Source organism: Esox lucius, chromosome 21, assembly GCF_011004845.1.
Source record: "Esox lucius isolate fEsoLuc1 chromosome 21, fEsoLuc1.pri, whole genome shotgun sequence".
In the NCBI taxonomy this organism is placed as follows: Eukaryota; Metazoa; Chordata; class Actinopteri; order Esociformes; family Esocidae; genus Esox; species Esox lucius.
Genome location: NC_047589.1, coordinates 22794022 through 22807381, shown reverse-complemented (window position 1 = coordinate 22807381; position 13360 = coordinate 22794022). Strand labels below are relative to the sequence as shown.

The 13360-nt window shown below is 44.4% G+C and overlaps 1 protein-coding gene across 12 annotated transcripts in view; it reads right to left on the bottom strand.

Moving 5' to 3' along the window:
• Positions 1-13360, bottom strand: part of ptprma (protein tyrosine phosphatase receptor type Ma) — a 183797-nt gene that overhangs the window by 76729 nt on the left and 93708 nt on the right. For all 12 annotated transcript variants that reach the window (XM_029116168.2, XM_020041831.3, XM_029116170.2 and 9 more), the window contains exons 8-9: positions 2980-3288; positions 1745-1854 (exon numbers count right to left, since the gene is read on the bottom strand). In XM_029116168.2, the coding sequence (XP_028972001.1) occupies positions 1745-1854; positions 2980-3288 (419 nt within the window). The remainder of the gene's footprint in view (positions 1-1744; positions 1855-2979; positions 3289-13360) is intronic.

The window sequence follows — 13360 nt, the reverse complement described above, 5'->3', positions numbered from 1 at the left end:
TCTCCCCGTCGGTCTTGAAACGCTTCATTTAAATAAATCATTCGGTCTCTCCTAATGGAAAGCCTCCATTATTATTCTGTTCTGATTCCCCAATTAAGGAGCACAAAAGGGAGGGTTGGAGTGCCATTGCTGTCATTTGTATCCACCGGGTGTGAAATGCTGGTGCTCAGGGCTCAGCAAGGCCATTAGTCTTTATCAAGAGGGAGGGAGGGATCATTTCAAAAGGCTGGCCAGGCAGGGTAGAGTCCCTGCGTATTATCACACACCAGACGTTCTGGCGGTGTGCACGCGTCTCTCTGTGTGTGGGAGGATCTGTTGCCATGGTGACGGTGGTCATGGTTGTTTTTTTTTGGGGGGGGGGGGCAGCAAGGGGATACCGATGACGACACCTTCACCTAGGCCAGTCCGGACCAAACAGAGACACGTTTGGAGAATGTCCCGGGTTGTCCTCGCCGTCGAGGAATCAGCAGAAAGACTAAAGTGTGTTTGTGCCACCAGCCATACGGAGAGGAGGAAAAAGCACAATGAACATGTTCCGACCCTGAATATAAAGGACAATGAGTGACAGGTGCATGGCTCAGAGTCAAAAACACAAGTCCAAAGTAGACAAGCTAAATGTCAGCGAATGACAATAATAATAGGGTTGACTCTGTCAGCGTCTAATGAGGCAGAAAAAAGTTACGTTTGATTCATCCATTCTTTCAACTGGATCACATTTGCAGCTCAGTTGGGGAATATAATTTTATTATGTGCATATCTGACAGCTTAATTGAGTAATTTTATCACAAATGTGATTCTGGTACAATGGCTCATTTTAATGCACTGAAAAGCCTCCATAGTAAAACTGTGATGTCAAAGGCAAGGTAAATGCTGCGAAGAGAGACATTACTATGGGATTTTACTTAGCATTTTGTCTGTGCATGTTTTTCCCTGCTAAACCCTTAGGTTGTGAATCAAGACACCTTAACTGGTGTATTACAAAGCAAACCCATTTGTGAACCCCTGAACTACAACAAAACAAACCCCTACACAGCTATGTTTGAGTTACAGGTTGCAATGGTTCTTTTGCGATTAATGTTGTTACATGGTTGCTTCAACATTTGGATTGAGAGATATTTCCGTCTTTATGCCACTGTGGTTTGAGGGGTATTTTGAGGCTTGCAATCCTTTATCTAAATGCTAAATGATGTCTAACAAATGAGGATCAGCAAGCTTCACTATGTATATGCCTCATGCTGCGATCAACATACAATTCCTTGATTGGCTCAAAATAAAACAATCTGAATGCAAAACGTTCCACTAACGGTTACACTTTTCACACAAACCATGTTCTGTTGTCTAACATGGCACACTAACATAGCACTCTGACTAACCTTGGAAAATGCCTCCCCTCAAAAAAGACTTGACACAAAGGGTCTGATCAAACCAGGCAACAAGTTGTATCTGAACTTCCATCACAGTGTTTTTTAATTCTGTGTGAGCTGCATGATGATCTCCACAGTGGGCTGGCATTGGGCGCGCAGGGCCAGGGTTTCCAATGGATAATAGATTGTGTTAACAAGCCTCAATGCCCGCAAGCCTTGGGGTTATTAGGTTGGATTTATTAGATAATTAAGGGCCCGGAGTGAATGAAAGATGGGAGCCGCCCGGCTCCTGCCAGAAACTAGATAGATGTGTGTTGAAGAGCGTGAGAGCCGGGCCAGGGTGGGCGGATGGACTCAGCAGTTTCCCCAAATGGTCTTACCTCATACTGCTTAATGATGCCGTAGGTCTGGACAGGCTCCCGCCACCGTAAGGCGATCTTCTCCTCATACGTGCTTCCCTGGATGGACTGAAGCGGCACAGAACCCGGCACTAAGGAGGAGAAAGGGAAATAAATTCAGAGCAAATTAAATATCGACCGTTTTCAATATCGAGCCGCTTCAACATCCTAAAACCGTCGTGAATCGGCGTCGTGATTCACAAAGGTTCCACGGTTGGTTGGCCACAAACTCGCTTCAGACCGCAAAGTATGGCAAGAAGAATGAACTGAGGTCTAATGGCTGAGAAGGTGTCGATCAATTGCCCCAAAGAGGCACTGAAAGTACATTCTGTTGTTGTCTGTACCTTACTGACACACATTTGATGGAATTTGGCTTTAAGCCCCTGGTGAGGGCACAGCGTAGTGTGGGTTCTTTCACAAGCTTTAAAGGGTGGCCTGAGGTTTTCTGGAGTCATTGGGTTCTCGGGTTGTGCAGTCTATTGTATCAGAACCAAACCAAAATAGATGTAGGTTCAAGGATGGCTAAAAAATGTGTTTACTTGCTGGCAAAAAAAGTTATTACAATAATAAGGAAACCATTCCTTTCCCTTACTTATAAGAGGGTCAAAGGTTTTTTTGGTTTCTTTTTTGTTTTTTGAAAAGCATTGCAACATAAATGTATCCAAAACATACCCATGTTTTGAAAAGTTCAAATTTTTATCATGCAGATAAATCCATTACAGATCCTCTGAACGGTTGATATTCATTTGACTGACCTCCACATGGCCAGCTATTGAAGAACGGAATGATATTGCAATTTACAAATGGCCTTGAGCGTGGGTTCTCTTTGAAGAAACAAAGAAAACAACCCAGAAGTTGAAATAGGAGTGTATTAAAATAGGGTGATTTAAGTGCTTTCAAAAAAAACTGAAAACCTTTACAGAAAGCAGTCTACTCATGCTTTGTGCTCTCTCCCAGGCCCCATGGTGACCTTGAACAGTCAAAAGGTAAAGTGTTGAAAACTGCTGGCAGGACACGGTTATATTTTTGTATACAATAAATTCGGGGAAAACTAATTAAAGGAACTGAAACTCTCATTTCCCAAGAAAAATATAACCCAACTCCTGAATAGACCCCCAAATAAATAAATAAACGTCCCCCAAAATCATTCTCCTCTAGTCTCCATCTAGATTCCAGACGCGTCACTTCCTGGCAGTATGCTAGGGAGGACCACCCACCGTCCTCATCCGTCAGCACATCCACGTCGGTGCTCTCCTTGACGCCCTCTGGGTTCCTGAGCACCAGCTTGACGCTGACGTTGGTGAAGGGCGACAGGTTCCGGATGGTGTGCTGCGGGGCCACGCTCAACGTGTCGTAGCACACCTCCTCGCGGGCCTCTTCCTTGCTGCCGACCCGGTAGCGGTACTGAACGGTCAGGTTGTAGCTGTGGCAGCGGGTGACGTTGTATCCGAAGGGCTCCCAGCGCACTGTGATCTGCTTGGACTTGATGTCCACCACCTCCAGTCGCCGGGGGCCGTGCATTGGGTCTGTTGAGAGGGGGGGGTCAGAGGACATGGGTTAGTCGATCATAAAGATTACATTGACATTAATTACCACAGCCTGGATCACACATAGACAAGGTATAAATAAATGGGGGGGGGGGGGGGGGGGCACTGCTGGAGATAACACTCAGTGCCAACATCAACACTTTCAAAGTGTAAAAATTTCATCAGTTTAAAATGACCACTTCAGAAAAAAATCCCTTGATTAGTTTCCAAACCAGTTCTCACAATCCACATTGGTTATTAACCCTCACACTGGGATTCTGTTTCACCAATGGACTGTTAATTACAACACTCAAGAGTTTAACGCCTGAATCAACAATAGATAGCTAACACTGAAAGATCAACACTGGAAAATGTTCTGTGTTAAAGATATTGTATTGTGTATATATATTGTGTACAGTAATGGGGCAAGGACTGACCCACGTTCTGCCCTGACAGCCCCCCCACCCAGCTCTCTACCCATCAGGACTGATAAGACAGCCACGACGGCGGCCCTCTCTGAGCATCATCCTCCTGGGGGTGGGTGGGGGTGCTTGGCGGTGGTGGACACTCAGAACACGGTAACAGGACACATTTCCAACCCGGGATCAATTGGCAGTTGAATTTGGCACACTAACACTTCAGTTCGAGCTACATGGACCATGCTGTTCTCGGACCACAGGAGACACAAGATAGGCAATTTGGTGAGCCCCGGTAGACTCTGATGAGGAGTCCTCGCTCGAATTGAAGATGGAAGCGGACAATGAGAAGGCAAAAGCCATTCAACTGCAATTTTCTACTGCTCTCCGTGTTCACAAGCGCCGCGACAAGGATTTGGTTAGATATAAAACCTGGGAGTTTCGGGTGGCGCCACTGACTGACAAGGAATGCGGTGCACCATCTTCCACTTCCTGTCCCTAGCTCTTATCGCTGACATTGAGAGGACATCTTTAAAATGCATTCAGTTCATGGATATTCGATTTCAACCAGGCTTCATATGAATATCTATGGAATGTAAGTATAGAGTATTTCATAATTGACAGTATAGTTATATTCAGAGCATTAGAGAGCTGAGATTAAAACAACGGCCGCTGGAAGCACCTCTTAATCAGCAGTCTTGTAATTAAGCTGTCAGGGAAGGAATTTTACAGGCAGAAATCTGATTCTGACAAGCCAGTCACTTGCACCCTTTAGATTTATGGCATTAATCACCAAAATCAGAACATTACGCAGGTCCAGAATGGTCTCTGCAAAGTCATCGACTCCCTACTCTAGCTGAAGCCAGCAATGCAGCCAACTACATTTATCACAGAGATAAGTAGACAAAGAAAAAAAGGATATCTAAATGAACAGACCTTCTCTGCGCACTTTTACAGTAAGCCTAACATCCAATCAGAGTTTGACCTTTTTCCGCTATGACAGACTCATCTGTTAATCTCAAATTGTCTGTTGTTGCACAGCCTTTACCCAGCAAATATTTGCCAAGGCCTGAGTTACGCTGTGCGGTAATCCCACATTTGGCTGGATATCTCATGCTGTTTCTACCAAACAAAACTGCATACGTAGAAAGGATCAGTGTTGGATTTCAAAGAAGACAGAAACAAGACCGCAAACAACTTCTCCAGTTACCGTAAACACGGGATCAGAGTGCCGTACTGACGTACTGTAAGCAGCTATGAGGAGAAATGGGACCACGGCTTGCCACCCATACAGCCATTCCACGAAGAACACCACGAGCAGAAAGCGCGTACAGCTTCATCAGAAATGCTACATGGTGTCTCTGTGAGGACAAGAGTGCCTGTACAGTCCGTTATAAGGTAACATGTTACACTTGGATGCCCTAAATACCATGCGACTAATGAAGTAACAACTGTACGCTGGTGGATTTCCGCGGTTATCTCTGTTCAATCTTAAAGGCACATTATTGTATGTCTATTCAGGTCTATTCACAGTCTGTTTTGAATATCATAAGACCATATGCTATGATAAAGCAATTTACCATACCATCTGTATAGAAATCGTCTCCTCACCAATACGGCACTCACTTGCCTGACCCCACCCGGCTCTAAAAAGCCAGGGTCAAAGATGGGTTCACTAAAACACAGTTTCTACATCTGTAGTGCACTTTCCCATTGTGTGCGTGCAACTGTGCAATCCGGACCCCATTGTGTGTCACACAGTGACCATTGTAGACTGTAATAACTGGCCTGACAGACAAGGAGCTCAGCTGGATAGTACGTTCGAGGAGTCTTCGAAGTTGTCGTCTTCACCCTTCATGAGCTGCAGGTTGAGTACCTGCCGATGAGACACATCCCACCACCAGCCAGAGGAAGGACAATCACAGGGGAAATGGGCCCGTGCTGCCACTTTGAAGTGTTTCTTTTGTGCCCTGATTGCACACAGAAAAGCGTCAGTTTGAATACTTGAAAGCGTAATTGAGGCACTTAGAGTTGCATATGTCCCATTGAAAGGCGGGAGAGTGCCCCCCCCCACCCCCAATTTTTTTTTGTTTGTACACGGGGAGGGGTTGGGGCAGTGGGGGGGGGGGGGGGGCATAGGTTCATTACATAAAAATGAATTACATAACTGTATCAGCGTTGTTGCCTGGATAAAACCTGATCAGAATAATAGTCAAACCTATCAGGAAGCTATGTTTCTCTCTTCCAGGAATCCCAATAAGATGGATGTTCATGGCTGTATACAATAGGAGACACTTAGCCGGAGAGAGAGCCCTGGAGAGAAAATCAGACCACAAGGTCTTGTACTCCCCCTTCAAGACATAACTCAATAACACCAGCCCTCCAGATCCCTGGGAATTCATCCCCAGTCATTGGGATCTGCAGTGCACTCAATGTCCTGACCAACACTGTTACCCGAACGACTCCCAGGGACCCGGACGCGACTCCCAGGGACCCGGACGCGACTCCCAGGGACCCGGACGCGACTCCCAGGGACCCGGACGCGACTCCCAGGGAACCGGACGCGACTCCCAGGGAACCGGACGCGACTCCCAGGGAACCGGACGCGACTCCCAGGGAACCGGACACTACAGTTCTACAAATGAAGAAATAAACATCACGTACAACTGAGTTGAGCACGTTTTGCATGTCATGTTGTCATCAATTCACAAAACAAAAAAAGTGCCTAACAGAGGCAGCAAATAACTAGTAAAATAGTAAGTGAATCTTCTAATTCATCTTCCTCCCTCTCCTCTCTGATTCCCCCTCGCTCCACCTTCTCTCCCACACCCTGACTCCCTCTTCTTCATCATCCCTCCCCTTCCTCCTCCCCTCTCCTATTCCAATTCCCTTCCATCAGTCTTCCCCTCCTCCTCCTCTCCCTCTCCTTCTCCTCTACCTCCATCACTCTTGCCTCTCCACTGCACTCCACCTTTTCTTCTATCCCTCCTTCCTTTTCATTTAACCTCCTCCAATCCCTCCTTCCTCCCCTGATATCATCTTTCTTCAGAGTGTCCCTCTTCCCCCAGGAGCCAGTTGCCCTTCAAACTTCACAAGGTCTTTCCTTTGCACAAAGCACCTATCCATCCATCTGGCCAGATACCTGCGATTCATTTTTAACACATTGATTTTGCACCCCTCCACTGCTCCACCCTACTGCTGCCATGTAATTGATGGTGAGACAGTCAAAAGACTTAACAATCCTATTGATTAACCCTGCGTTGCAGAAAAAAAACAACTCCCACCAGACAAATCACGGTTTATTTATGCAGGTAATCTGTTGCTGGAAGCAGTGTGTGTGTGTGTGTGTGTGTGTGTGTGTGTGTGTGCTCCACCCTCTATCAGGTGTAGGGTTGTGGAGAGGTGCTGATAAAGCAAAGGGACAGTATAAAGCAGGGCTTTTGTTAGTGAGTAAACAAAGAGCCTGTGGCCTGATGGCAGGGAGAGACAGATAAAGAGACCAAACTTCTTCATGGCCACCAATCAAAGGAGACAGGGGCTGCAGAGACTGAGATCAACATCACACACATGCACGGAAATGTGCTGAGACACACACACAGACACACACACAGTTAAATTAAGACATGACACTGACCAATCCAATATAGCAGCACATGCCTATACACGCAGGCACACACACATGCGCGAGCACACACATACAACAGAGGTTAACTTTGCTGGCTTTTTTAGTCTTACTTTGCTAATTCATCAGTCAGCTGGAGAACAGGCATACTGTAGTTGAACGAGGCTGAAAGCTGATGGCATCCTAAATAAACATAATTTACATATTTGGCAAAAATGCTAAGGCCAAAACTGATTGTCATACTATCCTGTCATATTAACTGTTGACCTTTTTACAATAAACTTAGGAAAGTTCAGGCTACTTCCACTGTGTGTACATTGGCTAACAACAACAGATGTTCAATACACGGATAGTAAAACTTGACCAATTCTGCCAAAATAAACACTTTACTAGACTGACGAGAATGATCTGGTTCAGTGTATCTACATTATGGTGGTGAGAATTATCTGGTTTAGTGTACCAACATTATGGTGGTGAGAACGATCTGGTTCAGTGTATCAAGATAATGGTGGTGAGAATGATCTGGTTCAGTGTATCAACATTATGGTGGTGAGAACGATCTGGTTCAGTGTATCAAGATAATGGTGGTGAGAATGATCTGGTTCAGTATATCAACATTATGGTGGTGAGAATGATCTGGTTCAGTGTATCAACATTATGGTGGTGAGAATGATCTGGTTCAGTGTATCAACATTATGGTGGTGAGAATGATCTGGTTCAGAGTATCAAGATAATGTTGGTGAGAATGATCTGGTTCAGTGTATCAACATTATGGTGGTGAGAACGATCTGGTTCAGTGTATCAAGATAATGGTGGTGAGAACGATCTGGTTCAGTGTATCAACATTATGGTGGTGAGAATGATCTGGTTCAGTGTATCAACATTATGGTGGTGAGAATGATCTGGTTCAGTATATCAACATTATGGTGGTGAGAATGATCTGGTTCAGTGTATCAACATTATGGTGGTGAGAATGATCTGGTTCAGTGTATCAACATTATGGTGGTGAGAATGATCTGGTTCAGTGTATCAACATTATGGTGGTGAAAACAGTCTGGTTTAGTATCAGACTTTAAAGTGAGGAATAAATGTCATCATGGAGGAGTGGAAGAGGACACCAGCGGCAACCTGTGAAGCTTTGGTGAACTCCATGCCCAAGAGGGTTAAGGCAGTGCTGGAAAATAATGGTAGCCACACAAAATATTGACACTTTGGGCCCAATTTGGACATTTTCACTTAGGGGTGTACTCACTTTTGTTGCCAGTGGTTTAGACATTAATGGCTGTGTGTTGTGTTTTTTGAGGGGACAGAAAATGTACACTGTTATACAAGATGTACACTCACTACTTCACATTGTGGCAAAGTGTCATTTGTTCAGTATTGACTTGTTTCTATTGCAGCCCTCCTATTCTCCACTCCTCATCCTCCTCCTTTCTCTCACTACATAATTTCCTAATTGTCCCTCCCCCATACCTTCTATTTGAAGGGAAAGCTACTGAGGCTGGGCTTGGTGTGCAAACAGTTGCTGGGGCACTAGTGCAGGGAACTGATGGCTAGCTGGGTATAGAAATCAAATTAGCCAGCATCTTCGGGAAGTGACATGCGTTTGCTACTCTGGAAACTCACACCAGCCACACTGGAGGGGGGAGAGGGGGATCTGTTTTTCTCAGGAGGAAGCAAATTGTAATGGAAGAGAAAGAAAAGAAAATGAAAGAACAGAGATATAAAGATGACTTTGAAGGGGCAGTGAGAGAGAGAGAAAGAGACACACACAGAGAGAGAGAGAGAGAGAGAGAGAGAGAGCGAGAGAGAGAGAGAGAGAGAGAGAGCACACGAGAGGGTGGGTGGGTAAACTGCTTTATGTCTGTGGGGACTGAGCAGTCTCCCTCTCTGGTAATAGAGACTGCTGGCGACAAGCCTGCCTACAACACTCAAATGCTGCATCACACACATACCAAAGCATTCCAGTGAGACAGGATGTAAACAGAGGGCTGTGCATGTGTGTGTGTGTGTGTTTGGGGAGGTTGAAGCACAAACCATTCTGTGGATATTGTCAAAGTTTTGTGCACACTTATTATCTGGCACACACTAAGGTTTCTAATCAGACATGCAAGTGTATGTGTGCACGTATCGGTGTTCAGTCAGGGAGTGGTAATGCATTTTCAGGCTCCCTGAGAGGTTCACTGAACCAAGTCACTGCTACGCACTCTTGCCACATCACTGTGGCCAGTTGTTTGAATCCTGGTCACGGCACACTGATAGTGCCCAGGGAACCAGCAGAACCCTTCGTCCTAACTTTTTAATGACTCCTTGTGGCAGGTTGGGCACCAACGAGCTCAACCGCAGTTGTCGGCCAGGGATTATGCACGCTGAATGTGTGTCAGAGAAGGCTTCCTGTTAAGAAACAATGCATCGGAGGACATGTCTTGATCTTCAGCTCTCCTGAACCTGCTGAGCAGGCGTTGTGACATTTGGAACAAGAAAAGGTGAGATACAAATGGGTGTAAACTGATTGCCAGTAACGGTGAAACACGTACCTATACCCATGCTCTCAATACATCTTTCCAAGTGGGAGAATATAATTTAAAGGGCATTTACCTGCCAATGTTTTGGTGTGTGAATGGTACGGCTAATATTCAACAACCGTCCATCCCTTTCCCAGATGACATAGGGGCCCTTAACATTAATGGATACTAAACATCCTCTTCAATCACTGGAGAACCAATCTGCACTCTCCTCCTTACATAACAGCCAAATGGCTTGGAGAGCCAGAGCGTGGCAGTCCCACGGACACACCTTTGCCAGAGAATCATACAAAGCGGCGTGTGAGGGGCCAAGGTTGCTCTTTTGGAAGAGAAGATGGATGAGGCCTATTACCCCGGCCTTAAGCCTACAGGTAGGGCCCTCTCTGAATGGCAAGCCTGTCATAAATCCCAGCGATAGAGGAAAGGGGAAAGGGAGGAGACTAGGGCGGCCATTTGCATTCCCCTTGCCTGTCAAACTGGGAGGGGAGGACACATGCCGGGTAATGGCTTGGTGAGGGGCTCAAGATGGACTGTGACAAGTCACCAATGTGTGTGTGTGTGTGTGTGTGTGTGGTGGGGGAGGGAGCCGATCCGGTCACGTCGGTTGCTATGGGAATTAGCCTCTGAGTTCCATTTTGAGAATCAGCTTGGGTGCTATGTAGACTGAGCAATGATGATGGCAGAGAATTGATATTCATTCCTTTCAGGGTCAGCGGGGATAGGGTTTCTGGCATTACATCCCACTCCAACAAGTATAATCAAATGATTTTAATTTGACATTTAGATGTCATAGTTCTATTAACAGCTTGTTTTTACCTTTCTCTTCCCCCGCTACGACTTGACGCATGACATTTAAATAGTGCTTCCCAATTATTAGCACATCATTGCTCCATGCTAATGCTAACAGGTCGCATTGCTAACCCTTCGTATGAGTAAAAAACAATTTACTCCAAGGCTTGTCACAATAATTCCACATTTTTGAAAAGCGACAACGACTATACACTGTGTGTAAGCCAGAGAATCACCACCATGCATTTACTGTAGCACAAAATGATGGTGTAGCTTAGCATGGTGTAGTGTACTTTAGCTAGCATAGTCTACTGCATGTATAACGAGGGGTAAAGTAGTGGTCAGCCCAGGAACAAGACACCTGTGGAGTGAACTAATAGCCAAGTTCGGAACAGGACGGGACAGAATCAACATTCCTCGGAAATGCACAATAAAAGTATATTTCAACTTCCTTATATATGTGGGAAATTTGAAAACAAACTGTATACGCATTAATAAAATACTTCCACTCTCCCTTCCATGGTCTAGCTTTTGACACATTCCTATTTGTAGTGAGCATGCAGCCAAAGCAGTGACCACTCAAACAACACCAGCAGAAGTCACTAACATTACTGAGCTAGCCAGCTAGTAAACAACATGAGATGAAAACTTGACAAGAGGAATGTCATTTTGCAGCAAAGGATCCATCCCTAACAATGCTCTAACAGAAAGGACAGAGTGACATGTTTTAGCAACATTAAAGAAATGAACAAATTGAGTTGCAGCCTGCAAAAACAATTCAGCGGTTCAAACAAACATGTACCAAGTGTGAAACGGGAGACATTTTCACTATAAGGCTAAACAGTGTGGTTAAGTTTATGTGCTCAGTCATAGGCACGTGAAAATAGAAGTGTTTTTAACCTGGATTTAAAAACGAATTCTATTGGGGCATGTCTAAGATCATCTGGTAGTTTATTCCAAGTGCTAAACGCAGCTTCTCCATGTTTAGTTTGTGCTTTACTAGCTGACCTGTGTCCATGGATCGAAGAGCACTGCTCGGTTTATATTCTTCATAAACATATCAGAAATGTATTTGGGTTCTCACCATTCAGAGATTTATAAGCAAAATGCACCACTTTGAAATCTATTCTGTAACTGACTGGAAGCCAATGCAAAGATTAAGAACCGGAGTGATGTGCTCTGTTCTCTTGGTCCAGGTTAACATTCTAGCAGCAGTATTCTGAATGAGCTGCAGCTGTTTTACAGTCTTTTTCAGGAGTCGAGTTAAGAGGCCATCACAGTAGTCAACCCTACTAGAGATAAAAGCATGGATGAGCTTCTCTTGGTCTTTTTGGGAGACAAAGCCTTAGATTCTGGCTATATTTTTTTGATGATAGAATGGTGTTTTGGTGACCGCTTTGATATGACGGTTGAATGTGAGGTCTGAGTCTATCAGAACACCAAGATTACGCACTTGATCCCTGTTTTAAGGACCCGAGAATCCATCTCTTTACTAATACTTGTTCTTTTATTTTTGTTGCCATACACAATAATCTCATTGTAGACAATTTTGGTTCATCCAGGTATGTGTGCGCTCTATACAGTGACACAGAGAGTCTATTGAGCTGTTGTCATACGGTTCGAGAGCCATATATATTTGAGTATCACCGGCATAGCTGTGGTAGTTAATGTTGTTGTTCTGTAGAATTTGGCCTAGAGGTAAGCATATAGTGATTGAACAGAAGCGGTCCGAGAACTGATCCCTGTGGAACTCCGCATGTCATAGCCACCCTATCAGACTCATGATTACCAATGGTGACAAAGTAACTCCGGCCATCTAGATAAGATCTGAACCAATCAAGGACTGTCCCGGAGAGTCCTACCCAATTTTCCAACCTATCTAGAAGTGTTCTATGATTTACAGTGTCAAATGCTGCACTGAGATCTAATAGAACCAGAAATGTTATTTTATCATAATCAGTATTCAGGCGTATATCATTTAAAACATTAAGCAGGGCCGTTTCAGTACTGTGGTGAGGACTGAAATTTGTCTAGGAGACCACTTGAGGTCACAAAATTGCTGTGTTGATTGAAGACAACCCTCTCAATGATCTTGGCTATAAAAGGGAGATTTGATACAGGTCTATAGTTGTTCACTATAGATTCATCCAGTGTTGTCTTTTTTAATAGGGGCTTAATGGCAGCTGTTTCTAGAGACGTTGGGAAAATGCCTGATTTCAGAGAGCTATTAACTATTTGCTGTAGGTCCACTGTTATAGAGTTAAACATTGTTTTAGAAAAGTCTGATGGCAGTGTGTCGTGACAGCAAATGGAAGCTTTAAGATGTCAAACTGTTTTTTGATCATTTGTATTAAAATGCGACATAATAACCAAGTTATGTCTTGGTGGTCGTGGTGATGGTACTAGTTCTGATGGTCCATCTAATACTTATTATTTTTTCACTAAAGAAACACGCAAATTCATTACATTTCACAGTGGACATGAGTTCTGATGCTATCTGCTTTATTGGGTTTGTAAGCTTGTCAACCATGACAAATAGAGTGCGGGTATTGTTGATATTCTTGTTGATCATTCCTGATAAATGTTGCTGTCTGACCCTGCGTAACTCATTGTTGAAGCTACCAAGGCTTTGTTTATAGATGTCATACTGAATTTGAAGTTTAGTTTTCCTTCACTTAAGTTCCGCTTTCCTACATTCTCTTTTCAGGACGCTTATCATC